Source organism: Gadus morhua, chromosome 2 (genome assembly GCF_902167405.1).
Source record: "Gadus morhua chromosome 2, gadMor3.0, whole genome shotgun sequence".
NCBI lineage: Eukaryota > Metazoa > Chordata > Actinopteri > Gadiformes > Gadidae > Gadus > Gadus morhua.
In genome coordinates this window covers 27,945,940-27,972,114 of record NC_044049.1, presented here as the reverse complement: position 1 = coordinate 27,972,114, position 26,175 = coordinate 27,945,940, and the positions used below count along the sequence as shown (strand labels likewise).

General features: G+C 44.7%; 2 protein-coding genes and 1 long non-coding RNA gene across 5 annotated transcripts in view; 2 read left to right on the top strand and 1 right to left on the bottom strand.

Moving 5' to 3' along the window:
- The window catches only part of si:dkeyp-72e1.9 (syntaxin-binding protein 4), a 65,348-nt gene extending 63,831 nt beyond the window's left edge, over nucleotides 1-1,517 (top strand). For all 3 annotated transcript variants that reach the window (XM_030350421.1, XM_030350420.1, XM_030350419.1), the window contains exon 21: nucleotides 366-1,517. In XM_030350421.1, coding sequence (XP_030206281.1) covers nucleotides 366-433 — 68 coding nt within the window. In that variant the 3' untranslated portion in view covers nucleotides 434-1,517. The remainder of the gene's footprint in view (nucleotides 1-365) is intronic.
- A 333-nt stretch (nucleotides 1,518-1,850) lies between these two features.
- rrn3 (RRN3 homolog, RNA polymerase I transcription factor) lies at nucleotides 1,851-17,221 on the bottom strand. The gene is made up of 17 exons (XM_030350422.1): nucleotides 16,817-17,221; nucleotides 16,534-16,590; nucleotides 16,360-16,449; nucleotides 15,318-15,447; nucleotides 14,726-14,788; nucleotides 14,448-14,511; nucleotides 14,276-14,345; nucleotides 13,986-14,084; nucleotides 13,393-13,482; nucleotides 10,985-11,102; nucleotides 9,753-9,883; nucleotides 9,095-9,225; nucleotides 7,307-7,494; nucleotides 6,158-6,266; nucleotides 3,355-3,507; nucleotides 3,095-3,179; nucleotides 1,851-2,402 (listed from the first exon to the last, which is right to left on the bottom strand). The coding sequence occupies exons 1-17, from the start codon at nucleotides 16,910-16,912 to the stop codon at nucleotides 2,256-2,258; spliced, it is 1,821 nt and encodes a 606-aa protein (XP_030206282.1). The 5' UTR covers nucleotides 16,913-17,221; the 3' UTR covers nucleotides 1,851-2,255.
- A 90-nt stretch (nucleotides 17,222-17,311) lies between these two features.
- Nucleotides 17,312-22,230, top strand: LOC115539414 (uncharacterized). The gene is made up of 7 exons (XR_003975876.1): nucleotides 17,312-18,124; nucleotides 18,460-18,574; nucleotides 19,327-19,573; nucleotides 19,696-19,965; nucleotides 21,216-21,377; nucleotides 21,568-21,653; nucleotides 21,804-22,230. It is a non-coding gene; the product is annotated as an uncharacterized LOC115539414 (long non-coding RNA).
- Nucleotides 22,231-26,175: the final 3,945 nt, after the last annotated feature.

Below are 26,175 nucleotides of genomic sequence, written 5' to 3'. Positions count from 1 at the left end.
ACCTCTTTTTGTTAGTTTGTTACTTCCTTCTCCCACTGGGTTTGTTCACGGCTTTACCTTTTTAAGGGTTAAGGGGTTAAGGGTCAGGTTTCTTTTGGTCAATGTGTTCATTGGTTCAGATGACCGATTACCGTTTCCTTCTTGTCAGAGGACGGAATGAACAGTAATACATCCTATTTTATTAGTTTCACTCATGACAGAGTAATTACAAATGTAACGATGCCGTTAACCTGACTGGAAATAAAAGATCACCTCTCAGTTGTGACACCTAACAGGCTGTCCCCGTTTACACACACACACACACACACACACACACACACACAGTGTTGAAATCCGTTAAATTGAATATGATTTGTCGCTCACAGCATCATGCAGCGAGGCCGAGAGCGCGGACGCCATGAACAGGAGCCCCCCCCCCCCCCCCCCAGTGTGAACCGTGAACACTGAGAGGCAGCAGTCATTCATGGTCGTTTGCCGTCTGCACTGACTGACTGACTGAACTGCTGGCTGCACTTACAAAGTAACTTCCTCTTAAAAATGAAAACCAAACCTGGGTTGTCGTCCTCTGTGCTTTGAAAGTTTAAACATTACGAGGAAAAAACGAAACAAAAAGATAATGGTCCAAAGGAAGGCCGGTTCTTTGTCTGATTTGCAGAGCAGCTTTCTCAACTCTTATATTAAAATAAATGTTCAAAATGACACTATTTACTATGTTTGTTTGATGCCACCTCAGGTCAACCATCTGAGGGTCGAACCACGTGAGGTTAACTACAGTCTGTGTCAGGTTGACACCACACTGAAGTCAGTTTTAACAGCGAGCTGCCCTCCACATCAACACCTCTCTCATGTGTACAGGCTCAATCCATTTACTGCATTAACATCCTAGCAGTCTTCCACTATGTTGATTAAACCATTGCAAGTGAATGGCCAATGTTTAATGCCAAAGTATGTTTATAAATGTCATCCTAGTGTCTTCCATTTCATCCAACATAGAGGCCAGTTCGTTTTCAGAGATCTGAGTATTGGGTATAGGTGATTATTGTTGATGGTCATCTTTCTACATCTTTACAATGACTTTGAAGTATGTATTTATTAACGCTACCATTATTCAAGCATCAGTTTCTATATAAATCACTGAAACAATTGTATTTAATGTGCTTGGAAATGTATAACCGTCAAGCACAAATTTGAAAATCCATCCCGTTAACCTAATTAGTATAATCTTATTTGCAACATTTGTGATTGAGGTCAACCATAAAAGGTAAAAAGGCTGATTTGGATTTTTTTTGACTGCATGGTTACATTTAATGAATCACAAAAATGATTCTCAAAGTTGGCTGAGGAAGGCATAAATCTGACGTCAGCTGGAAATGACAAGAGATCTCCTGTTAGGAGTTGCATTCTAAAAATGTGGAAAATGCTTAAAAAAACCAAACAGATGTTCCTTTCTGGAATCTACTTTGTGGCCTCAATTTCGTTATCATGCTACCATTTATAATAAAGGACTACACCAGAAATGGACTTAGTATTTCGATATATGAACCATTATAATGTCATTATTAAAGCATAATTGAGATGTTTCCTTTGCCAGAATCTATTGAAAAATTTGAGCTTCTAAAAGGAAACGGGTCAAATGTCCCATCTCCTCTCCCTATCCCAAGAACTGTACCGTGCATTGACCTGGGGCTGTCTGGACCTAATCAAAGTTTAATAAGGCATGAACGAATGACCTATTGTATGAACGTCTACAAAACATCTGACGGCATTAACCAAACTATTTAATTTCTCCGTCTAAAGTCTTCAGTCATTTCAATGCTAATTCCATCTCTTGACAAATGAGGAAGGCAAAATGAGTGAATAAAATTACTTTTTTATTTTTATAATTAGAACTTATAAACATATAAAGCAGATGAAAGCCCAATAGTTACCGCACACCTTTTTGAACACAAAGGTTCCCAGGTTTCGATAGAAGACGTAGAAATAAGCCATTGTTTAAACAACGTGGCATCGTTCTCCGACGATGTGTCTACAGCGACCGCAGCTAAAGACACATCTAAAATAACACGATCCGTCTCTTATTGACCCACAGCGTTCCCGTTCTCCAAGTGTGACGCTCACACCTCGACCAGAATAAATAAAACCAAACCCACTTGCAGGCCCGCGGCTCAACGGGGGGGGGGGGCACACAGGCAGCACTCAGCCGTCAGCAGCCGTCCTCAGTCAGTCTGTGAGGGGGCGCTGGTCCACCAACGCCTTCAGGGAAAGCCCACGGGCGGGGAGCCCACACTGCAGGGGCTGCAGGGGAAGGCCCGGTCGTAGGAGCCAGGGGTCATGCCCATGATCCGGGGGTCCGAGTGGGGGGTCTCCTTGTTGAGGAAGTCGTCCTCTTCGTCCATCGATCGCTAGGACAGAGGAAGGGCAGTGCGTTTACCAAACAGAACCGGCACAGCCGAGCATACGGACCGGTTATTGACCCCGGTTAAGGAATACCCAGCATGCATCTCACCAGAGAGCGGGTTTCACTCTCCCCGTTTGTGGGTTCGATTTTTTAGGTTTGCGCACATGAAAGGTAGTCCTATGCTTTTTATCATTCCCACATCCACAAATTAGTCCAAACTATTGAAGTATCTGTAATATGATTGGACAAGGGGCCTCGTTCTTCTGCTTTATGTGAAACAAACTTTAATTGAAGAAGAGCGACAGTGACTTCAGTGAATAATTGATTCATAAGGTGAATAACTATGTCTCTAAACGGTATGGGCCAAGCGTTACGTAGCCAAAGGATTGCAGCCATAGTACTACTTTGTAACAGGGCTGTCCATTGTAGCTGGACCTCCAGCTGAGCTTTAGAGGGAAGACTTAAAACTGTACTCCCTGGCAATCCGGTTATTCACACACACACACACACACACACACACACACACACACACACACACACACACACACACACACACACACACACACACACACACACACACACACACACACACACACACACACACACACACACACAAAAGCTGCAGTGAATGGCTAAAGGCTCCCAAAAGGTCATCAATGCATATGTAGTAATTGCCCATCAGCCTTAACCCCTCACCAGTGTCTCCCGTTGGGCGACCCCCTCCTCCGAGTCCTCAGCCTCCTCCCACACCTGGTACAGGGGCTGGATGACACTACTGGACCTGCAGGGGGACAGCAAGCAGCCTACTGAAGACAGGAACCACACTGTGTGGAGGTGGAGGCAGACCCACGCCGTCCCACGGCGAAAGGTTGTTTTTAATAGCTAGAGGAAGTCGTTATATCATATCAATGATGGATACAATGTATACGTCTACATGCTCAGCGTTAGGGCAGTACCTCTTGAGCAGGTAGGGGTCAAAGGGGAAGAAGCTGTCCAGGGGGTTGGTGTTGGTGGCCACCGAGCCCCCCGCGTTGGAGCTGCGGACCACCGGCAGCATCTGGCGGTTGTTCTTCTCTATGACCGTGTAGCAGAACGCCACCTGGTACTTCCTGAGGAGAACAGGGTCAGCTACAGGGAATATAACACGTTCAGCTAGACTAACTATAACAGGGTACGCTACACTAACTATAACAGGGTCAGCTCCAGTAACTATAACAGGGTCAGCTACAGGGAGTATAACACGTTCAGCTAGACTAACTATAACAGGGTCAGCTACACTAACTATAACAGGGTCAGCTACACTAACTATAACAGGGTACGCTACACTAACTATAACAGGGTCAGCTACAGGGAATATAACACGTTCAGCTAAAGTAACTATAACAGGGTCAGCTCCACTAACTATAACAGGGTCAGCTACACTAACTATACCAGGGTCAGCTACACTAACTATAACAGGGTCAGCTACACTAACTATAACAGGGTCAGCTCCAGTAACTATAACAGGGTCAGCTACACTAACTATAACAGGGTCAGCTCCAGTAACTATAACAGGGTCAGCTACAGGGAATATAACACGTTCAGCTAGACTAACTATAACAGGGTACGCTACACTAACTATAACAGGGTCAGCTACAGGGAATATAACACGTTCAGCTAAAGTAACTATAACAGGGTCAGCTCCACTAACTATAACAGGGTCAGCTCCACTAACTATAACAGGGTCAGCTACACTAACTATAACAGGGTCAGCTCCAGTAACTATAACAGGGTCAGCTACACTAAATATAACAGGGTCAGCTCCAGTAACTATAACAGGGTCAGCTACACTAACTATAACAGGGACAGCTCCAGTAACTATAACAGGGTCAGCTACAGGGAATATAACACGTTCAGCTAAAGTAACTATAACAGGGTCAGCTCCACTAACTATAACAGGGTCAGCTCCACTAACTATAACAGGGTCAGCTCCAGTAACTATAACAGGGTCAGCTCCAGTAACTATAACAGGGTCAGCTCCAGTAACTATAACAGGGTCAGCTACACTAACTATAACAGGGTCAGCTCCAGTAACTATAACAGGGTCAGCTACAGGGAATATAACACGTTCAGCTACACTAACTATAACAGGGTCAGCTACACTAACTATAACAGGGTCAGCTACACTAACTATAACAGGGTCAGCTACAGGGAATATAACACGTTCAGCTAAAGTAACTATAACAGGGTCAGCTCCACTAACTATAACAGGGTCAGCTCCACTAACTATAACAGGGTCAGCTACACTAACTATAACAGGGTCAGCTACACTAACTATAACAGGGTCAGCTACACTAACTATAACAGGGTCAGCTACACTAACTATAACACGTTCAGCTACACTAACTATAACAGGGTCAGCTACACTAACTATAACATGGTCAGCTACAGGGAATATAACACGTTCAGCTACACTAACTATAACATGGTCAGCTACAGGGAATATAACACGTTCAGCTAAAGTAACTATAATAGGGTCAGCTCCACTAACTATAACAGGGTCAGCTACAGGGAATATAACACGTTCAGCTAAAGTAACTATAACAGGGTCAGCTCCACTAACTATAACAGGGTCAGCTACAGGGAATATAACACGTTCAGCTAAAGTAACTATAACAGGGTCAGCTCCACTAACTATAACAGGGTCAGCTACACTAACTATACCAGGGTCAGCTACACTAACTATAACAGGGTCAGCTACACTAACTATAACAGGGTCAGCTACACTAACTATAACAGGGTCAGCTACACTAAATATAACAGGGTCAGCTACACTAACTATAACACGTTCAGCTACACTAACTATAACAGGGTCAGCTACACTAACTATAACAGGGTCAGCTACAGGGAGTATAACACGTTCAGCTAGACTAACTATAACAGGGTCAGCTACACTAACTATAACAGGGTCAGCTACACTAACTATAACAGGGTCAGCTACACTAACTATAACACGTTCAGCTAGACTAACTATAACAGGGTCAGCTACACTAACTATAACAGGGTCAGCTACACTAACTATAACAGGGTCAGCTACACTAACTATAACAGGGTTAGCTACACTAACTATAACAGGGTACGCTACACTAACTATAACAGGGTACGCTACACTAACTATAACAGGGTACGCTACACTAACTATAACAGGGTCAGCTACACTAACTATAACAGGGTCAGCTACACTAACTATAACAGGGTCAGCTACAGGGAGTATAACACGTTCAGCTACAGTAACTATAACAGGGTCAGCTACACTAACTATAACAGGGTCAGCTACACTAACTATAAGAGGGTCAGCTACACTAACTATAACCTAGTCAGCTACACTAACTATAACAGGGTCAGCTACACTATCCATAACAGGGTCAGCTACACTAACTATAACAGGGTCAGCTACAGGGAGTATAACACGTTCAGCTACACTAACTATAACATGTTCAGAGGACAGTTTCACCGACTATAACATGGTCTGAGGACAACCTCACAGACTATATGTCATGACAAGGTCAGAGGAAGGTGAGAGACTTTCAAACAACCGGTTGGTTCTGACCTTGCTTATGACAGAGTAAAGATCAGACACACATCATGAACCACGTAGAGAACACGGTGGGACTCAGGGATCAGACACTCATCATGAACCACGTAGAGAACACGGTGGGACTCAGGGGTCAGACACACATCATGAACCACGTAGAGAACACGGTGGGACTCAGGGGTTACCTGGTGAAGGCAGCGAAGAGGTTGATGACGGCCGGCAGGCAGACGTTAAGCGGGTTCAGCTGACACATCACAACACGCTCAAGGTTCAGACCCTGAAGATAGGCCAGACCTACAACACCAACAACAGGAAATAAATCACACTGCATCCATCTGTGTACAACATATCATCTAGAAGTTAGAATCCTCAGAGCAATTCATTTGCATTCACTCCACCACTGTACTATACCGGGCCGTCTGATGTAGACCGTTACATTCTTAGCTTCAACACCCTGCTATGAGCTAGGAAGGGAACCACTGTTCCCTTACTAGTTGTGTTTTCAAGACTTTTCAGATTAGTAAGTAGGCCTACCAGGTAAGATGTACCAGATGTTTTGCGCTTGTAGCCCTCTTAGTAAGGACGGGAGCACTATTTTTAATGAATCATTTACAGAATATCAAATCATGTGGTGGTCGAATAATTTGTAAAAACTGAATCCTGACCAGATGGCGGTGGTAGACGTCCTGGTGGATTAACCAGCATTAAAACAATCCATCTTAGGCATTGGCATCCCTAGTGATTCAGTGTTTGTAGACAGTCGTTATTACAGACCAGGAATTACCAGACCTTTCTCTTTCTATTGCATTGCTACGCTTTAATATAGCGACAGACAGATAGGAGGGTGTAGGAGACAGGTAGGAGGGTGTAGGAGACAGAGGGTGTAGGAGACAGAGGGTGTAGGAGACAGAGGGTGTAGGAGACAGAGGGTGTAGGAGACAGAGGGTGTAGGAGACAGATAGGAGGGTGTAGGAGACAGAGGGTGTAGGAGACAGATAGGAGGGTGTAGGAGACAGAGGGTGTAGGAGACAGATAGGAGGGTGTAGGAGACAGAGGGTGTAGGAGACAGATAGGAGGGTGTAGGAGACAGAGGGTGTAGGAGACAGAGGGTGTAGGAGACAGAGGGTGTAGGAGACAGATAGGAGGGTGTAGGAGACAGAGGGTGCAGGAGACAGAGGGTGTAGGAGACAGAGGGTGCAGGAGACAGAGGGTGTAGGAGACAGAGGGTGTAGGAGACAGATAGGAGGGTGTAGGAGACAGAGGGTGTGGGAGACAGAGGGTGTAGGAGACAGAGGGAGGACCACGCGGGGGTCAAGCCGCGCGGCTGCCATCACCTTTCTTCATGTTGACCTCCAGGATGGCGCGGTGCCTGAAGATGAGTGCGTAGAACACGGCCTGGCACGCCGTGTAGAAGGGCCCGTGCAGCGTGACGTCGCAGCAGGCCTGGCGGCCGCCGGCGTCCAGGCTGTCGATGTAGCCGTGGATCCACTGCACCAGGAGGTCCACGCACGCTCGGACCGTGCTGGAGGGGGGGGGACAGAGAGATGATGAGCACCCACCTTCAGGTTAACCAGCAGCAGAGTAGAGAGGGTATCGGTGGAAAGGGTTCCATTGTTATTGTGGGATTTCTTAAAGGGGACATATTATACCAGGTGCGAGTGTGATTGGCCGATACAATCTGTCTCTGACATCACTAGTGGGCGTGTCCACCAGTGGCGGCTGGTGGTTTTTAAAGTGAGGGAGGAAGGAATTGGCCTGCCATTGGCCTGCTTGCACTGTTGGTGTATGGTGGCATAAGAATGTGAGACTCAAGTTGTTTCAGGGTGTTTTGGTGAACTACAAAATAGCAGGGAGGGAGTTATGTGAACAAAATGTATACAAAGCCACCAGTGGCATCACTGTAATTTGAGAAGGAAAGGATGCAAAGCATATTAGTCAAATCAGGCCTACTATTGATTTGTAAAAGTAAATAAAAAAATCTGGGCCTATTATTGGGCCTATTTTTGCCCTCACTGACTGAAGTTATTTAGCTATGTTTATTTTCAGTTACAATTGCTTGTAATGCTACCAGTAAGTCATGCGTACCTAGCAAACCATGTAGCACTCACAACACTGACGGTGCCATTACTTCTGATGACCTTGATTTTGGGAAGTGGTCTACCTCTTTCTGAATGAATGGAATGGTTTTTGTAATAAGACGTTAACAATGTCCTCCGTTTCCAATGTTTCCATTGTGCATTTAGGATCTCGCTATCGCAGATTTCACTTACTCTGCGTCTCTCAGACTGAGCACCGCGGCAATGCAGACCGGGTTTGTTATCGACAGCGTTGCCAGATTGGGCAGATTTCCCGCCCAATGATAATTTGTCCAGCCTAACATGGTTAAAAGTAGCCCAATTGGGTGGGAAATCGGACCAATCTGGCAACACTGCTCAACATCCAGGGATCCTGCTTATTGGTTCATAGCGCAGACGGATAGATTTTTGCGCGAATCAGACCCCTTAAGGTCCCACCCACTCAGAGGAGGATTTTCCTCCTCTCTTCCATTGAAACCCATGTTATCCACCGGCCGCCAGTACTTTCGGGAAAATGAATGGGAGTGGACGGCGGCGGAGGGAGGACGTTCCTCCCTGAAGTAATTGTCAATAGGCGATAGGGGGTGCTAATGTCCCTTTACCCAGGGAAACGAACATTATATATTCAAAGGCAATAAAGTAGTCATATTTAAGGGCATTAATTCATTACAATAGTCGGGGCAATCTAAATGTTTTATTCTCAACAATGTTAGGGAGGATCTTCCTCCCTCTCCTCAATGGAGAAGCCTCCACTGGTGTCCACCTAGATGCGTTCTGGATAGATCAGTCTACAGCCTACCCAGTGGACCGTAGCATAGGTTGCTCATCTATCCAGCACACATCTAGGTGGACACGCCCACTCGTGATGTCAGAAGAGGCTGATGACGGCTAAAAACTTTTATAGAACACGTTTTGTTTTTTATAGGTGTTAACAGACTTAGTACAGAGCAGGCACTCGCGTCTAGTTTCAGCACCTTTCCAATGACACTCCCTGGTGGTACAATATGTCACCTTTAACGCATGCACAGAGAGGGACAGGGTGCTTACACCACGGGCAGGAAGCTGGCCCGGGCCAGGAGGCTGCCGATGTAGCCCGCTGCAGCCTGCCGCAGCACGGGGGCGAAGGACGGGTTCTGGAACACCTTCCACAAGTGCTCCAGGAAGGCCTCGGCCAGCGCCTGAGAGGACCAATGAGAGGGCTGCATGAGGGATGGATTATTACTGACCATCATGAAGGTCGTCCTCTTGATGAATGCAGCCGGTCAAACGCTTCACACATGGACGCTGGACGGATGAAATAACCCCATCGACTCGCAACGATTGGACACGGTCGGTAGAGTTAGAGAAGTTCTAAACCGAGTAATGTTGGATTATTTCCAAAGGGATTTATTTTGTTGAACGATTTTCTAAAAAATAAAATTATGCCAATTACAATTACATTTAGGGAATTTATCAGTTAATACACACATTGACACACCGACGGCAGAGTCAACCATGCAGGGTGACAGCCAGCTGGTCAGGAGCAGTTAGGGTTAAGTGTCTCGCTCAGGGACGCATCAACCCTCAGCTAGGAGGAGCTGGGGATCGAACTAGCAACCTTTAGGTTACAAAATGATGCGGCAGCCATTTCACACGGACCATCCCCACGGGTCCACTCCTCCTCCAGATCCCAGCCGTTGAGGAACAGCGTGCTCCGAACACTCACCACCCTGAAGCTGCAGAGGTAGAAGAGGATGTACTGCACGTGGCACGAGGCGTGCGTGGGCAGGATGAGCTTGTCAAAGATGGACAACAGGTCTCTGAACAGCTCCTTGGTCCTCTCCACGTCCAGCGCGCCTACGGACAACACGGCAGCAGAAGGTCGTGTTGGTGACCTTCAACATGTACTGTAGGTCAACACCCGTCGAGCGACGTTCTGTACCAACAAATAAATAGACCGGAGACATGCCAGCAGCCTCCTCCCTACACCTGTCACGTCAGAACGTGCGTGTGTGAATATTCCGGGGGGAGGGGCGATATCCTTTTAGGGCCCGTCCACACGGAGCAGTGAAAGCGCATAAGTCTTGTGCGTTTCGGCCGACCGTCCAGACGGAGCTGGCGAACCCGGTGCCCGAAACCGCACATTTCTGAAACCGTGTCCGAGGGTGGTTTCAAATCTATCCGGACCTATGCGGTTTTGTGTTAGGATCCGTGTGGACGCCTGAAACGCAAACGATGACGTCGTTAGCCCCCCACCAGCTGGGGGACGTCAGAGTTGCGTTGAATTTTTTATTAATTATTTTTATTTGCATTCTTTTTGTAGCTTTGAATACAGCCCCTTGATCTATTTAATTACTAACTGTACATTAAAAAGTATTTCTGCTCAGTTTAAAAGGTTGAATCTCCTCGTGACCGTATGTTTGTATGCAGCGCGCAGGCTTGATGCGCTCCACTTATTTCTGTGGAGAACCAGCGCCTTGAATGTTTACTACAGCTCGATGCGGTTTCGCAATGACTCCGTCTTTACGGAGATATTCCTGAACCGCATAAAACTAAACCGGGTCTCTTTCGCCCGTTTGGGCTCCGTGTGGACGGGGCCTCAGTTACATGGGTTAAGAGGTGAAAGGCGTCCTTATGAGGTACCTTATATATAGTTTTTTCAACATAAAAGTCCACCGCATCTTTCCTCATTTATTTGGGGAACAAATGCACATGTTTTAATAAATTGGAGGGGCTGTATCCACCGTGACTCTTTCAACATCAACATCAACATCTACTGGAGAGAGGACTCACCGTCAGGTGATCGGGTTATTGGTTAACCCTTACCTGTGAATGGTCTAAAAGCGTAATGTTCTGATACGGGCATGCGCAGTCCCCCACAACAGAGTCGATGCGCCCTTCTGTCCCTGTGCGCTGTGTGAGCCGTCTGGGTGTGGTCACCCCCCCCCCCTCACTCACCCTTGGGCAGGCAGCTGTCTCTGATGTAGCTCATGGTCACCATCATCAGGGAGTCCAGCTTCTCGGCCATGGGGTGGGCGGTCAGCCCCGAGCCCTGCTCTCCAGCCTCGTCCTCGTCCTGAGGCAGGGGACACACACTCAGTCAAAGGGAGGGACGGACACACAGCTTCAGAACGACAGATCGCCTCCACATGTACCAGAGACACACCAAGAGCCAGGAGACCTCTGGGTTAAACAGAGCAGCAGACCTACAGGACGCCTACAGGACACCTACAGGACACCTACAGGACGCCTACAGGACACCTACAGGACGCCTACAGGACGCCTACAGGACACCTACAGGACACCTACAGGACACCTACATACAGGACACCTACATACAGCCTACATACAGCCTACATACAGCCCACCTACAGGACACCTACAGCCTACAGGACACCTAGCACACCTACAGGACACCTACATACAGCCCACCTACAGGACGCCTACAGGACACCTACATACAGTACACCTACATACAGCCCACCTACAGGACACCTACAGGACACCTACAGGACGCCTACATACAGGACACCTACATACAGCCCACCTACAGGACGCCTACAGGACGCCTACAGGACACCTACATACAGCCCACCTACAGGACACCTTAAGGACGCCTACAGGACACCTACAGGACACCTACATACAGGACACCTACAGGACACCTGCAGCACACCTACAGGACACCTACAGGACACCTACATACAGGACACCTACAGGACACCTACAGGACACCTACATACAGGACACCTACAGGACACCGACAGGACACCTACAGGACGCCAGCACGCCTACAGGACGCCTACAGGACACCTCACCTAGGGGACACCTACAGGACGCCTACAGCACCCCTACAGGACGCCTACAGGACACCTCACCTAGAGGACACCTACAGGACGCCTACAGCCCACCCATGAACCCTCCAGAGAGGAGAGCCCGTTCAATTCTACTCCCATATTGACATTTTTATTTTTTAAACATTTTGCAAACAAAAAGCGCTATAAACAACCTAGAATTAATCTGAAGCCTGAAAGGTAGCATTGTTTAAAATATATGGGATCAAAAACAATCAAATAGATCTGACTTTTCCAGAGTTACACCTTCAATATTCTCCCTACTGTCACCACCTGATGGTTATTGGCCATCTCATGTCCAATCACACGGGCCTATGTCCAATGACTGCGGAGTCAAAGGGACGGAGGACCAACTGGTCCACGTTACCAGTTGATCCTCAGTCCCTTTGACTGAGTCCAGGGGACGGGGACCAACTGGTCCACGTTACCAGTTGATCCCCCTTTGACTGAGTCCAGGGGACGGGGACCAACTGGTCCACGTTACCAGTTGATCCCCGTCCCTTTGACTGAGTTGAGGACCAACTGGTCCACGTTACCAGTTGATCCCCCTTTGACTTTGAGTTGAGGACCAACTGGTCCACGTTACCAGTTGATCCCCCTTTGACTGAGTTGAGGACCAACTGCTCCACGTTACCAGTTGATCCCCCTTTGACTGAGTTGAGGACCAACTGCTCCACGTTACCAGTTGATCCCCCTTTGACTGAGTTGAGGACCAACTGGTCCACGTTACCAGTTGATCCCCCTTTGACTGAGTTGAGGATCAACTGCTCCACGTTACCAGTTGATCCCCCTTTGACTGAGTTGAGGATCAACTGGTCCACGTTACCAGTTGATCCCCCGTCCCTTTGACTGAGTTGAGGACCAACTGCTCCACGTTACCAGTTGATCCCCCGTCCCTTTGACTGAGTTGAGGACCAACTGCTCCACGTTACCAGTTGATCCCCCTTTGACTGAGTTGAGGACCAACTGCTCCACGTTACCAGTTGATCCCCCTTTGACTGAGTTGAGGACCAACTGGTCCACGTTACCAGTTGATCCCCCTTTGACTGAGTTGAGGACCAACTGCTCCACGTTACCAGTTGATCCCCGTCCCTTTGACTGAGTTGAGGACCAACTGCTCCACGTTACCAGTTGATCCCCCTTTGACTGAGTTGAGGACCAACTGCTCCACGTTACCAGTTGATCCCCCTTTGACTTTGAGTTGAGGACCAACTGCTCCACGTTACCAGTTGATCCCCCTTTGACTTTGAGTTGAGGATCAACTGCTCCACGTTACCAGTTGATCCCCCTTTGACTGAGTTGAGGACCAACTGGTCCACGTTACCAGTTGATCCCCCTTTGACTGAGTTGAGGATCAACTGCTCCACGTTACCAGTTGATCCCCCTTTGACTTTTAGTTGAGGACCAACTGGTCCACGTTACCAGTTGATCCCCCTTTGACTGAGTTGAGGACCAACTGGTCCACGTTACCAGTTGATCCCCCGTCCCTTTGACTCAACCTGTAGACGTTACCATGTCGAAGAGTCCTTCCTCGGTGAGCTCGCTCCGGTGCTGCATGCTTCTCTCCTCTGCCTCCTCGATCGATGCCCGTGGTGCGCTCACCTGGGGAACACTTTAATTAAGACCTCAGGAGACCCGGCAGGAACACAGGTTAGGTGATCACCACGGCACACACAATTAAAAAGGAAAAAAAACTGCTTTGTTGTAAACTATGGGTCAGCGACATCCATCTTTGTCCCGAGGAAAAGATGAGTTTGTATGTCAGACTTAACATACTTAAACCATCAGATGGATGGTTTAATTTAGACACCCAATGAAATAAGCTGCAGAATGTTGGCTACTTGTTACCTGGTTAGTGAAAGTAACACAGGAACGTTAACTGCTTGATTCCTGGAAGACTGGCAGCCTAACAATAGTTTACATGCAGGCTGTTTAGATGGATCACATGAACCCAGATTTCTTTCCATCATGTATTAGCTCAGCCATACTTACTAAATTCAAACACTGGTCAATATTAACAATTGTTAAACAATTGCAAACATTTATGGAACACATTTTGTTTTTTATCGATATATACAGACTCATAATACAGAGCAGACACTCACGTCTATTTTCAGCATCTTTCCAATGACAATTTCCAAGACATCTCTCTGAATGGTTGGGATGTACACAGTCACCCTCAGAAGGTTGTGGACATAACACTCCTGTAGAACAATCATTAAGACAGTAAAGTGTAAGAAAATATATTCATGAAACCAATTATTATGATAATTATTGATGGTAATGACAATGGACAAAGGCCAAAAAACGTTCCTGATGCTACCGTTCACCAAGCAATGTGATCTGAAGATAGCCGTCAGGAAGGACGTTTGAGGGTTGTTCACATCTCACTCACCAAGGTTCTGGAGGACTTCTGCACGAACGGGAACTTCTCATTTAAAATGGGCACCAGGAAGTGACTCGTGCTGTGGGGACAGAAGGAGACGCCTGAACACTCAGAGCGTACTAATCAATAAGAGACGAGGGTCGTTCAGCGACGCCTGGGGCCAGACGGAGAGGGGACTCACGACGGGACGTATCTGAGGATGACCTGCAGGGCCTGGTGGCAGTGGCCGAAGGTCCTGGCAAGGTCTGGAACCAAACAGAGAGATGAGGTCAGACGCAACATGTGGAACGTGTAACCAATACAGAGCATGCCGACAGCTTTAATAAATTCAGCGTGGTAATAATTGCATTGAATCAATAAATCACAATAAAATCCAAAAGCAATCTCAATAAAATGTGTCACCATAAGGTTATTTTCTTTTAGGAGAGAGAATGCATTGAAGTGAAGCTTTGTACATACTTTCATCTTCATCATCGTCTGAATCCGAGATGTCCACACCGCCTTCACAGATTTTAACTCTCTCTGAAAGACGAAAAAAAGTATTAATAGACAAGCAATTGACGGCATCAACAACTCAGTAATGAAAAGGAACAACGCTCAACCTTCATATTCACAAAGGGTTACGTGAATCTAAATCATTCCAATCTGTGGAATTACTGATGTGCCGGTAAAGGGTTGAGCTGCTATATGAAGTTCTATGGAGCTTGTCTACATACTGCTGAGCATCAGAGTCAAGCCCAACACCAGGAGCTGGGGGAGCTTGTCTACATACTGCTGAGCATCAGAGTCAAGCCCAACACGAGGAGCTGAGGGAGCTTGTCTACATACTGCTGAGCATCAGAGTCAAGCCCAACACGAGGAGCTGAGGGAGCTTGGCGTTTCAGTGGTGAAACATTTGCGTTGAAGAGCAAAACATTCCTACTTCAATAATAATGTAAAATATCTGACAAACTAAAAAATATAGGTCAGACTAAGATGGTGTCGACATCCAAAGCAAGCTTCATGTTTGTTTGTGGCGGACTATCTACTGAACAACCAAAGGGTGCCTTACTGGGAATGAAGTGGGAAACAACCATTTTGAGGCAAGCACAGAGGAAGACTGTTTGGGCTGACACCAGGTTCCCCAGGAAGGCGAGGTACTCCTCTATGACGGCAGGACTACGGCCCAGCCAGGGCAACCTCTGGGGATGGGCCACCACACACACATCATACACGGTACAACGCCATGGATGGATTCCACACACAAACATGATAAGCATGCTTATTTTAATAAGACTCAATAGAGCATCTATTTTTGTTAAAAATTATAATAAAAATGGAGGGGCTCAATTTCTTTACACTTTTCATAATCTAAAGCATTTTGGGGTAAACAGCATGCTGGAACATATCCTCCATCGAGGAAAGGTGGGAACCTTGATCATTTGGAAAGTAATTAAAGTTTTTAGAAGCCATAAAGTAAAAATACTACAACTTTGTAAAATAGCAGTAAATGTAAACATAGCTAAAAAAAAATTATCATTTAAAACAAAAAGCAAAACAGCATTTCAACAAAATTTAAAAGATACAAGATACAATTGTATAAAAATACTAATATATAGAAATTTTCCGTTGGCTGCTGCTTAAAACAATCAACAGATCCAGCAGATCTGTTGGGCCAGCACGATATAAACTTGGTTGCCTTTCGAATAAGGCAAGAAAATTGTACCAATAGTGCAGTAATAACTGCACTGTAACTGCACTGTAACGCATCATTTTCTATATCTACTCTAAATCACACGGGAAGCCAATAGAGTGAGGCTGGAGTTGGAGTAACATGGGACTATAACTCGTTATGCTTTTAACAGCCTGGAAACCAGGCTGTTAGATTTTGTTGAACCCTAGGCAAGTCATATCAGCTTGGTTAAGGCAAGTGAGAAGGGAGTTACTTTACAGTAGTCTAAACAAGGAGGATGGAAGTATGAATTAGTAATATACTACTTGGCAGGTTTAAATAGGAATGGCTGATGAAACTAAATGAGCAGAAACATCATATTGTAAAATATAGGAATAATCTCGCAGCTATTCAAGAAATGATTTCCCAAGTATATACTCACCAAAATTGTGTGGATAAGATGTTCATGGTCCTTGCCGAGCAATGTCACACAACTACGAAACTCTTGTAGCCAATTTATGATCTGCCCATCCTGTAAGATAGGCTATTTAAATCCAGGGGAAACTGCACCAATCACAAATGTTAAAAGTATATGATTAACACAAGTTGTATTTACCTTGATATCTGGATCTGACAACTGGTGCTTCAGCAGTTCGTACTGTTGCAAGTCGCCCTTCATTTAAAATGTTTTCAACAAGTAAACATTAATATTCAACGACAAAAGGCTTGCACTTAATTGAGCAGCTTTGTTAAACAAACATACACTTCCACGAGACTGAGGTAAATTAAATTCACAATAAGCACATTGAAAATGGTTTACAGCTTAAAATATCAAGCTTCAACGGGCATGAATATACTATAAATACATGTATATAATAGGAGCGTTGGTCTAACGTTACCTGTTTGTATTTAGCTAACGTAGCAACAACACTCCCTCCGAACCGTACGGTCTTCGTAGGAGGGGTGTTCAGGAAATCCCGGCCATCGATCTCCATGCTTTATAACTCACTTATTGCGTTGATACAGTAGTCGTTTCTTTTCATTTGTAAAAGGAAGTAATAAACTCCGGCGCTTTGAAAAAATAATTGAACTAGTAGTGTATGTTTACTTTGGTCATGTCCTTTAACATGAACTACATTATCGAGCTTCAGTAGAAAATACGACTTAATGAGATAGTCGTCCACGAGCGGAAACAAAAGACACCATCAGACGGGGTATTAATGGTCCATATCGCCTCTTGCTTCGTTGAGTTACATATTACTCTCCGTGGCTAAACACGATGCACGCATTCCCATCTGTGAACACATTTTTCCTGTAACGTGACTTCCGACTACCAATTAAAAGCAGGGTATAGTATGACGTAAGACGTTCACAGAGCGTCATGTTTGTTTACTTCCGGTAAAAATGGCGTCGTATCGGTGGATTTGTCGCGTTTTTATCACCTCTAGCATTTAGGGCACATTTTCGCTTACTGTGATCTTGTTTGAGGAAACATGAAAATGAATGTTGTTCAGTACCCCTTTGCAGAAAAGTGATTAAGCTTTCCCTAATTTCCTAGTGCCCTGGTAGAGTTTAGGCTAGTCCGGGTGGTATTTAGTAGCCTATTTAAAGGTACTGGGACTGGCTTGGAGGAGGAGCTTTGAGTATACAACCATTTAGTACTGTTCCTTTTGAAATACAATAGTTCACTAGGAGCTGCATCTGCATGCTGCATGTGAAAAGTAATTCTACCTCGATTGCCTGCATAAGCAAATGAAAGAAAATAAACGCCTGGAGCGGATCAGATGAGCCCCACCAACTGACGTCCTTTGGTGGATTAGTATTCAAGGCCTCGCCCACCTTGGCTTGCGACGGCCCACGGGAAGACACTATTCATTTTGCCTCCAGTTGACCATCTCGGCAGATAGGACTGGAGCAAACAGCAAGGTGCTTACATGGCAGAACAAGTTCGTGCCTGTGCTATTTGTGGCGATAACAAAGCCACGTTGCATCTCTTGCCCAAGAAAGAAGAGTTGAGGAAGAAATGGTTGGAATTTATCTTTGGAACACTACCAGCGAAATACAATTCCAATTTAGTTCTGTGTTCTAATCATTTTGACCACAGTGACTTTTCCAACTTCGGTGCTTACAGTAGTGGTTTTGCTTCAAGATTGTTCATAAAACCTGGATCTGTACCGTCACGACGATCGACCGCCAGCTCACAGACTGTAAGTAAAAAAATAAACTTTTGCGCCTAAGGTTTTTGTTATAAAATAGCATAATGTTCATATTCTCCAAGTTATGAAATGGGCACACGCTAGCTTTCACTCTCATATCTATGACCACCCTATACCCAAAAAGAGATTTATCTTGTTGAACCTAGAATCTTCTAACATAAGCTAAGCGTTGATCCACAAATTATAATATTAGCAACAATATCTTACTTAGACTACGGCACAAAGGACTGTAACACGTTTTCCTATCCCATTATTACATTGGCCTTTGTGCATTAATGTTTTGTTTGATTACTTGCTGTTTACTTGGTGTTTTGTGTGTCTTCCAGAGCACATTGGTGACCCCCCCCACCCACACCAGCACACAAACAGATCCACCTAGCCTTTCATGTCGGGCTACACTGCTTGCTATGGGAACATTAGGTCATCCTGCTAGAAGCAAAGGTTTGTGATCTAACTCTTATTTAAATTTCTGTTGTGCGAGTTTCTAAAACTCATTTCCTAGTAGTACAGGTTCTTATGTGCTCGTCAACGTTTGGGAGAGTCAGGGCGCCCTCACACTAGGCCATCTTACCGTGCCCAAGTCCGTTTGACACCTCTGCGCCTCTAAAGTCTAGATCGTTTGGCTAGTGTGAGCACACCAACTGTAATCAAGAACAGTTCAATTCCGTGGTCTGAGCTCACTTCGGAGAGGTATGATCAGGCCACGGTACAGATGCTGATGAGCCGACAAGCGCATCGTACTTGACTACAGTACAGGTGTCAAACGGACTTCGGCACGGTACAGATGTCCTAGTGTGAGTGCATTAAAAACATAATTTATATTCCTGAATGTCTTTTTTTGTTGTACAGCCTAGAAATGGCCCTCATGCTGATTGACTCGCTTTAGACGTAGGGCTCTTGACACCTCTCCCCTCCCCCACTTTCTCAACTTTACCCGGCCCTACTCACACCTCTCCACTCCCCGCTGTCTCAACTTTACCTGTTTGAGAAAGTCAATTGCATTACAAATATAATTGACATTCATGAATGTCTTCTTTTTGTGGGTGTGCTACTTGGTGCTTCATACACCTTACCAAAGGCACTGAAATCTTTTTGTTTCCTTGGTGCCGTTACGGTTTTGTGTTAAGTAGTGAATGCCCTGTGTAGTATTCATATCATGTACATTGACAGTAATACACATTCATTTACTTTAGGTACCCAAACTGAATCCTTCATGAAAAGTATGAGCATTTCCACGAGTACTTTGGATGCACCATGGGGGCCGGCTACCTCCATGCCCGTGAAGCATGTTCATCCCAGGCCAGCTAAAAGACCTCGGGTTGGGGAGGAGGAGGAGGAGGAGGATGAAGGTGACATCTTCACAATAAAACCTGAACCCCACGACTCCACCTATGATCCAGCGCAGTCAAGGAGCAATGTGACAGAATCATTACAGCCCACGTATGTGTTTTGGGCTGTCAATTCAGCTAAACTACAACGTTTATATTGACATATCCTTGTGTTAATACTTTGCTTGTTAACCTAACATTGTGGATGTCTATAATGCCATTTGTCTCAAACAGTGATACGTCTTCAACTGGATACAAAGACTCCAAGTGCATCGTATTGGAGAAGAACCTTATGGAACTTTTTGAAACGTGTCCAGTCTGCAGCCGAGTGTCAGATGTGAGGACCTACAAACGAGGAACATATTTGTCGGTCGTCCAAAAATGCAATCACTGCCAGTATTCCAAGCAATGGAAGAGCCAGCCAGTGATGGCAGCGTCCCTGTAGGCAACAATCAACCGTCTGCTGCCATATATTTCACCGGCCGTTCATATTTTCACTCAAAGGTACACTCAACATTTTACTGTTTACTATCTAACCAGATTGAACAGTATTTATCTTCTCCAACTTTTGGCGTATTTAGAAGTTACAGTTCCTGGTTCCTGGTCTGACACAGCGATAACCCTCCTGCTGATGGACTGCTCGCGTCGGACGCAGGGCTCTTGAAACATCTCCCCTCCCCATCTTTCTCAACTTTACATTACAAAAACTGTCAAGTGGCAGCATGGAATGAGCAACCATGTGTATTGATGAGCAACATCCTCAAACTCAGGGCCAGAGACAATCGCCAAACGGACCTCTTTGGTGAACCACATGCAAGGCAGACGTAGCCATGACAAAACTCTCTTCCATCAAATGCCAATATCCAGTCCTTTAGAGCAGAGATCGCAAGATGTGGCTTCTACCAGGGCCCGGTTTCCCAATAACGTCCACTCTTAGCACGTTACAATGGCTCCTAAGTTTACACTTATCAAAGTTGTTTACCTCTATAGGCATGGTTCCCGTACGGTCTCTAAAGAGACTTCTTAGGAAACACTCCTTATGTCGTTCGTACACGGCACTGTCCAGAAAGAAAGTGCTGAAATCGATTGCTCAGAGTTCGATTTTCCATTTCATGTGCAGGTGCATAAAAAATATTGCAGTCTTTGCTAATAAAACATTGCTCGATATCCTTCTAGTTGGCTTAAACAATTATTATACCATTGGTGAACATACTAGCATAGCCTACACTGATTTAAACCGAAAAATAGAAAATATAGAAACAGCAGAGGAAATTGAGGCAATTAAATCCTTAATTACATCCTTAATTCAAACATGCCTTTTCATTTGGCCTCAATTGGCTACGGTTGCAAACTTGGAATGAACAACTAAACAACTTGCACATTTTATTTGGTGCTTGTGTGTTTCCAGAAATAATTTTCTTCATGAATGACTTAAAACCATTGTTGCAGTTCCAAGCGCCATGGGGATTTCTAAAGGTTACTGTACAGTGGCGGTGACTAGCGTCAGGAGCTGAAACGGTAGAGCTAAGAAGGTTCTATGAGCACTTCAGACCAACCTTACCAACAAACGACGTACGAAAGATACTTAGCAAAGAATGTTTGGGAAACCTGCAAAATGGTAGAACTAAAAGAGGTTACGAATGACGTAGTGTCAAGAGGCCTTTAAGGTTTCGGGAAACCGGGCCCAGGTGTGTAGTGTTTTATTGTACTCAATGTTTTATTTACTTTATGCTTCATCTCTCTATGTTCCAAAGCCCTCTGCAGAGTGGAGAAGATACTTACGAATAAGAGGGTCCTCAGTGATGATGAGGAGCTAAGCTCCCGGTATCAGACCTCAACACTGGAGGCATTCCACCGGGTAATCTTGGGCTTCACACCCAAAAGTGTGGTCTACTCTTCATTGGGATGTTGTACAGGTATGTTTGTCACATCTACATTTGCCACCATGTGTAAAGTAGGGACACTGATTTTACAAGGAATGCCTGCAATTAAGAGAAATAATGTGATCTTCTGCGCTGAAATATGTTATCAAATTTGATGTTAGTTTGGATGTGACCAATATTGGTAGGATAGTGATTTGTCATTACAGCCTATTTTGTTTTTCAGACTATATCTGGCAGCAATGCCCGTCAATGGAAACGCTGGTCGCACTCAGGCAAGAACAACTTCAGGGAAACGGATGTACAGAAAAGGTAGGACACTATGTGAAGCCAGTAAAATCACCACCAACACACTGTAAGTAACTGAAATGCAAACTATTTATTGCTATGTATGAAAGAAATTAAATTGTTGCATGTTGAGCTGACATTATGTACATATTTAGATCGAACCTTTACTTCCAGGCTACGTCTACAACCTGAAAGCTGTGGTGTTTGAAGAGATGGTCCCCAACCCCCAGTCTGCTCGGAGGAGCTCTAGAATATCTGACCTCAGTTTTGTACCATCCTCTGATGAGAGGAGCTGTGGCTGCATAAACATCTCGCTTTACCCCAGGGCGGCCCTAAAGACGAGGTATTGGCCCTGTGTGTCTGGGAGCTCCCTTCGGATCTTCAGGACAACACAAGCCGGAACAACAACTCTGACCTTTCTTCCTAAATAACCCAGCACCAGCGTACAAAATATCTGCAGGCCAGATGTCTGCATCAGCTGGCAAAAAGAGGACATTGCTAATTCTGTACATAGTTTTGTGTTTCGTTTTGCGTTTGCATTATTTTTTATAGACTTCATTATGACTATGTAAATATAATAAAGTTATTTGTTGAAAATGGACCCGTTTTGTATTTTGGCTTTCTACGTTTTCTTCAAAAGGTAAGTAGCATAGGAGTAGCCTATCTGCTAGGAAGATTGCAAAGACTTGATAGAGTAAAGAAACAAGTCTTTATTTAAAATGTCCAACTGTATTAGGATTATGCAATTTGAATGCATAATGACGATCAACTGTTACCATTCTGAAACTTAAATCGACAAACGATCAGGAAGCGGTTCTTGTGCAATCTCTTCTACTTCCTCCGATTCAGGATCAAACAGATAAGGCTGTATCTCCGAAGACAGTTTTAGCACGGTAAAGTTGAAGGAGCGGAGGCAGCTAGAATTCTTGATAACGTGTTGGAGGGACATATTCATGACATGCAAATAACTCGCCTCAGATTGGCTAACAGCACTGTGACGGACAGTGCTTTTATCAGTCTAATTATTTGCATGTCATGAATAATCATGAGTAAGAGCCAAATCGTGTCGTTCCTCCCCGCCCACCTCCTCCGTACTAGAACCATGGACCTATTGGACTAGAACAGCACCAAAACCGACTCAATCACAGAGCATTCATTGCTACTAGTGACCACCGCAAAATTAATAAAAAAAACGATGCAATGACACCTTTAGGCAAAGGTTGAAATTGACAAGGAAGTAGGCCTAACCCGAAACATTACACCTTGTAATATATTTGGTTGTAAACAAATTAAAAGCATACGCCAACCCAGCTCAACGATCCTAGAAATAATTATGTTTATACAACAGTGAGTTCTGACCAGGTAATTTAATCGGACAAGAGTCATACCATGAGTGCTGACATAAAGTATAGCAGCACTGGTACCTCTAACTACACATCCTCAAGGCTCAAACACAGGTTGAGAGCATAACTCCTCACAGTTAACCGTTATTAATATCAACAATGGTTGTTAGATTATAACTAACTAACTCGCAAAGAAATAATGAATGGTCGTTTGGAGAGGGCCCCAGTGCGACGGTCTACACACTCTATGTTCACTGGTTGCAGAAACATACAGATGTGCGTGATACAGGTTGATGGGGTGTAGTACCTATAGTCCTACACAAGTAGCCAGCTGGTTATGCAGGGAAATGTGTATCTATGGCAACAGTCCAGTCCCAGTCCAGCTACTTAACTATCAGGGTTGATGTACAGTTATATTGGATTCTGATACTTATGTAATATCAAATAAGTAGGCCTACAGGACTTTTCCTTGTAACAGTTAGAGTAATTGCTACTTTTACTGAAGAAAAAGATCTGGGTACTTCTACCAATTGTTTGGTAGTCAATATAAATCATGGAACAGTGAAATGTCAGTACTTAGGTGGCCAGCTTGTGTTATTGATGGACTCAAATATTTCAAATTCGTTTATAGGCCATTTACATCACACACAATGTTGACATAGAAAGTACACAAGGAAGTACCATCAGGCGGATGATTGTCTGTTTATTGAGCAAGGGACTGAAATGATGACCTTTGAACGCTACTCCTCTGCAGTGACTAGAGCAGGGGTGAGCCTACCTGGGCCTAGTGATGTAAGCCTAGTGATGGCTGATGAGATGCTTCATCCAATCATCTGCCAAGGATTTGTTTGAAGGTACTTGCTGCCCAAACAGTTTCAAAGAATGACTTCCGAGATGGTTGAGCAATCTGGCGTCACTGGTAACAGCTTTTTTCAGGGTTCTTTTTGAGTAAATTATGTGGCAAATCATGCATAGTCCGATTGGAATAGCCTTTTCATGTTCTAGCACCTTTTAAACGTTTTATTTGACCTGGATGGCTCTATTTAGTGAAAAATGTTCGCTGTGGTGGCCCTTTTGACAGAATTAAAAAATGATTAATCTGTTATGAACATTTAAACCAAAAACAAAGTAATATAAAGGGTATTTTGGACTCAATAAAAAATGCTAGAGAAAGTATACACCAAAAAGTACAATTTGGTATGCTAAACGAGCGTCTTGCATTTCCTGAGACCTACAGTTACTTGCAAAGCTCCCAGTTTGCACGGTAGAATAGCCATCTGTTTGATGGGACCCATCACACAGACTCCGTTGCGCTCTCCTTACCGCCACGCCCCCTGGTGACGTTATCCTACAAATAGACCAAACGAAATCGCGATCAATACCTCACTCACCTGCAATTTGTCTGGAAAAGTTTGAAGAGTAATAACACGAAACATTGGACAGCGGTGGAAAAGAGCGGAGGACCGATCGCTCCCTGGGTCTAGCCTTTCAAGATGGAATCAAATTACCGGAGACTAGGGAACTGTGCGTGTATGTTCTGGCTGGCTATAGCCTTCGACATACTGGGCATGCTTATTCTTCTTACTGGAGTTTTGGCCGACGTTTTCTTCTACGACTTTCTAATATATGCTGGCGCCATTATCATTTTCCTCAGTCTCATTTGGTGGTTGTTCTGGTTCACGGGCAACATCGAGGTGCCCTCTGAGGAACTGGAGGATGATATTGGGTTACCTCCTAGGAAGCCGGCCACCGAGGGCATCAAGGGCACCGTGAGGAGTCTTTCAAGGCGCCTGTCCCATGGGATACTGCATTCTCTCAGGAACCGCACTCCCAAATCGTTCAGCGAACACAGAGCCTTTCCGCGGGATGGCCAGCAGCTGGGGGGAACCTCATCGGCCGCAAGCACGACCCTCCAGCGCGAGCACTTGAGTACAGTCTCAGACTTTGTAGAATTTGACATTCGGACATCAGAGAATATTCCTAATGTCTAAAAGACACAAAAGGTGTGGTTTTTTTTCCGTGCTTTTTATCAAATGTTTTGGAATCTGGTTACAGTATAGTTGTATTGAAAATGTATCGTTGGATGGCTACAATGGCCCGAAAGTAGCTCATCTTGGGCCTACCTTATACTATAAGTTATATGAAGGCTTCATAAATCTGGGAATCGTGGAATATGAATAAAGTTTAGAATCAATAAATATTAGCCTACTAAAAATATAATATAGATTATGCCATTCATGGTAATGTATCGTTCACTCCCCTCTTCTAGCCTAGGCTACTCAAGTTTCAAGTTTCTTTGCCTATAAAACATTTCCTTCTAGTAACCCAATTCATAACCTACTTATGTTTCCTGTTTGGTATGACTTGAGGAAATTGGGGGAAATGAAAAGAGAACAAGAAATTCCCTTATCAGCGGTGAACCATTAACCTCCCCCATGAAAACGGTTCAAAAAGACCAAGCCGCTTGTTCAAACAATAGGTGAGGCCTGCCCCTAAACTATCTTCTTATTCCCACAGAACCAGACTCTACAACTGCAGACAACATCAGCTCACAATTGTTAGCACATGGTTCCATGAAGGTCCTTACTGTACCGGCAGCGATATGTTGTTTCTTTCTTTTGACAAATGTACGTAAGTCGCTTTGGATAAAAGCGTCCGCTAAACGCCTTAAATGTAAATGTATCAACTCTTAGTTCAGTGTGATTTTTACTCTTGTCGTTGTTTCTACCCATTGTGGCAAATGTACAACCATGTCCTCAATCTTTCTGCATCATTCATGCATTTCTAAGATTGGTTATCTACTGTTTGTTGTAAAACTGTAAATTAACCATTGGTAAAGATGGCCACTTTCCCAAAACGTTGCTCTGAAATATATATAATGTATGAGAAGCACAATGAATTAGGAACAAAACATTAGTATCCATAACATGATTCTGTTTTTTCCCTGGAAAATAGGCACATCTATCCTCTTCACCAACTAATGTTGAAGTTGATGTTCTGTAAATAACCTGTTAATATGTAAATCCAGTTTATCCATTTAGTCTTGGTTTAGCCTGGTTTCATTATGATCTTGGTACTGATACGAAGATCATGGTTTCATTATGGTTTGATCCTTTATACCTACCCGCTGTTTATTGAATACGAGCAGCTTTGATGAGTGAGGAAATATTTATAATTGGAATGGAGAAAGAACCAAAAATGTT

What these genes read in the sequence shown, in the direction of transcription:
- rrn3 (XM_030350422.1), bottom strand. Translation starts at nt 16,912, where the DNA reads ATGGAGATCGATGGCCGGGATTTCCTGAACACCCCTCCTACGAAGACC. An exon ending in CTCTTCGCTGCCTTCACCAG is followed by an intron (nt 3,508 to 6,157) that starts GTAACCCCTGAG and finishes TGTTCTCCTCAG; the next exon opens with GAAGTACCAGGTGGCGTTCT. An exon ending in GACCCCTACCTGCTCAAGAG is followed by an intron (nt 3,180 to 3,354) that starts GTACTGCCCTAA and finishes GTCCCCCTGCAG; the next exon opens with GTCCAGTAGTGTCATCCAGC.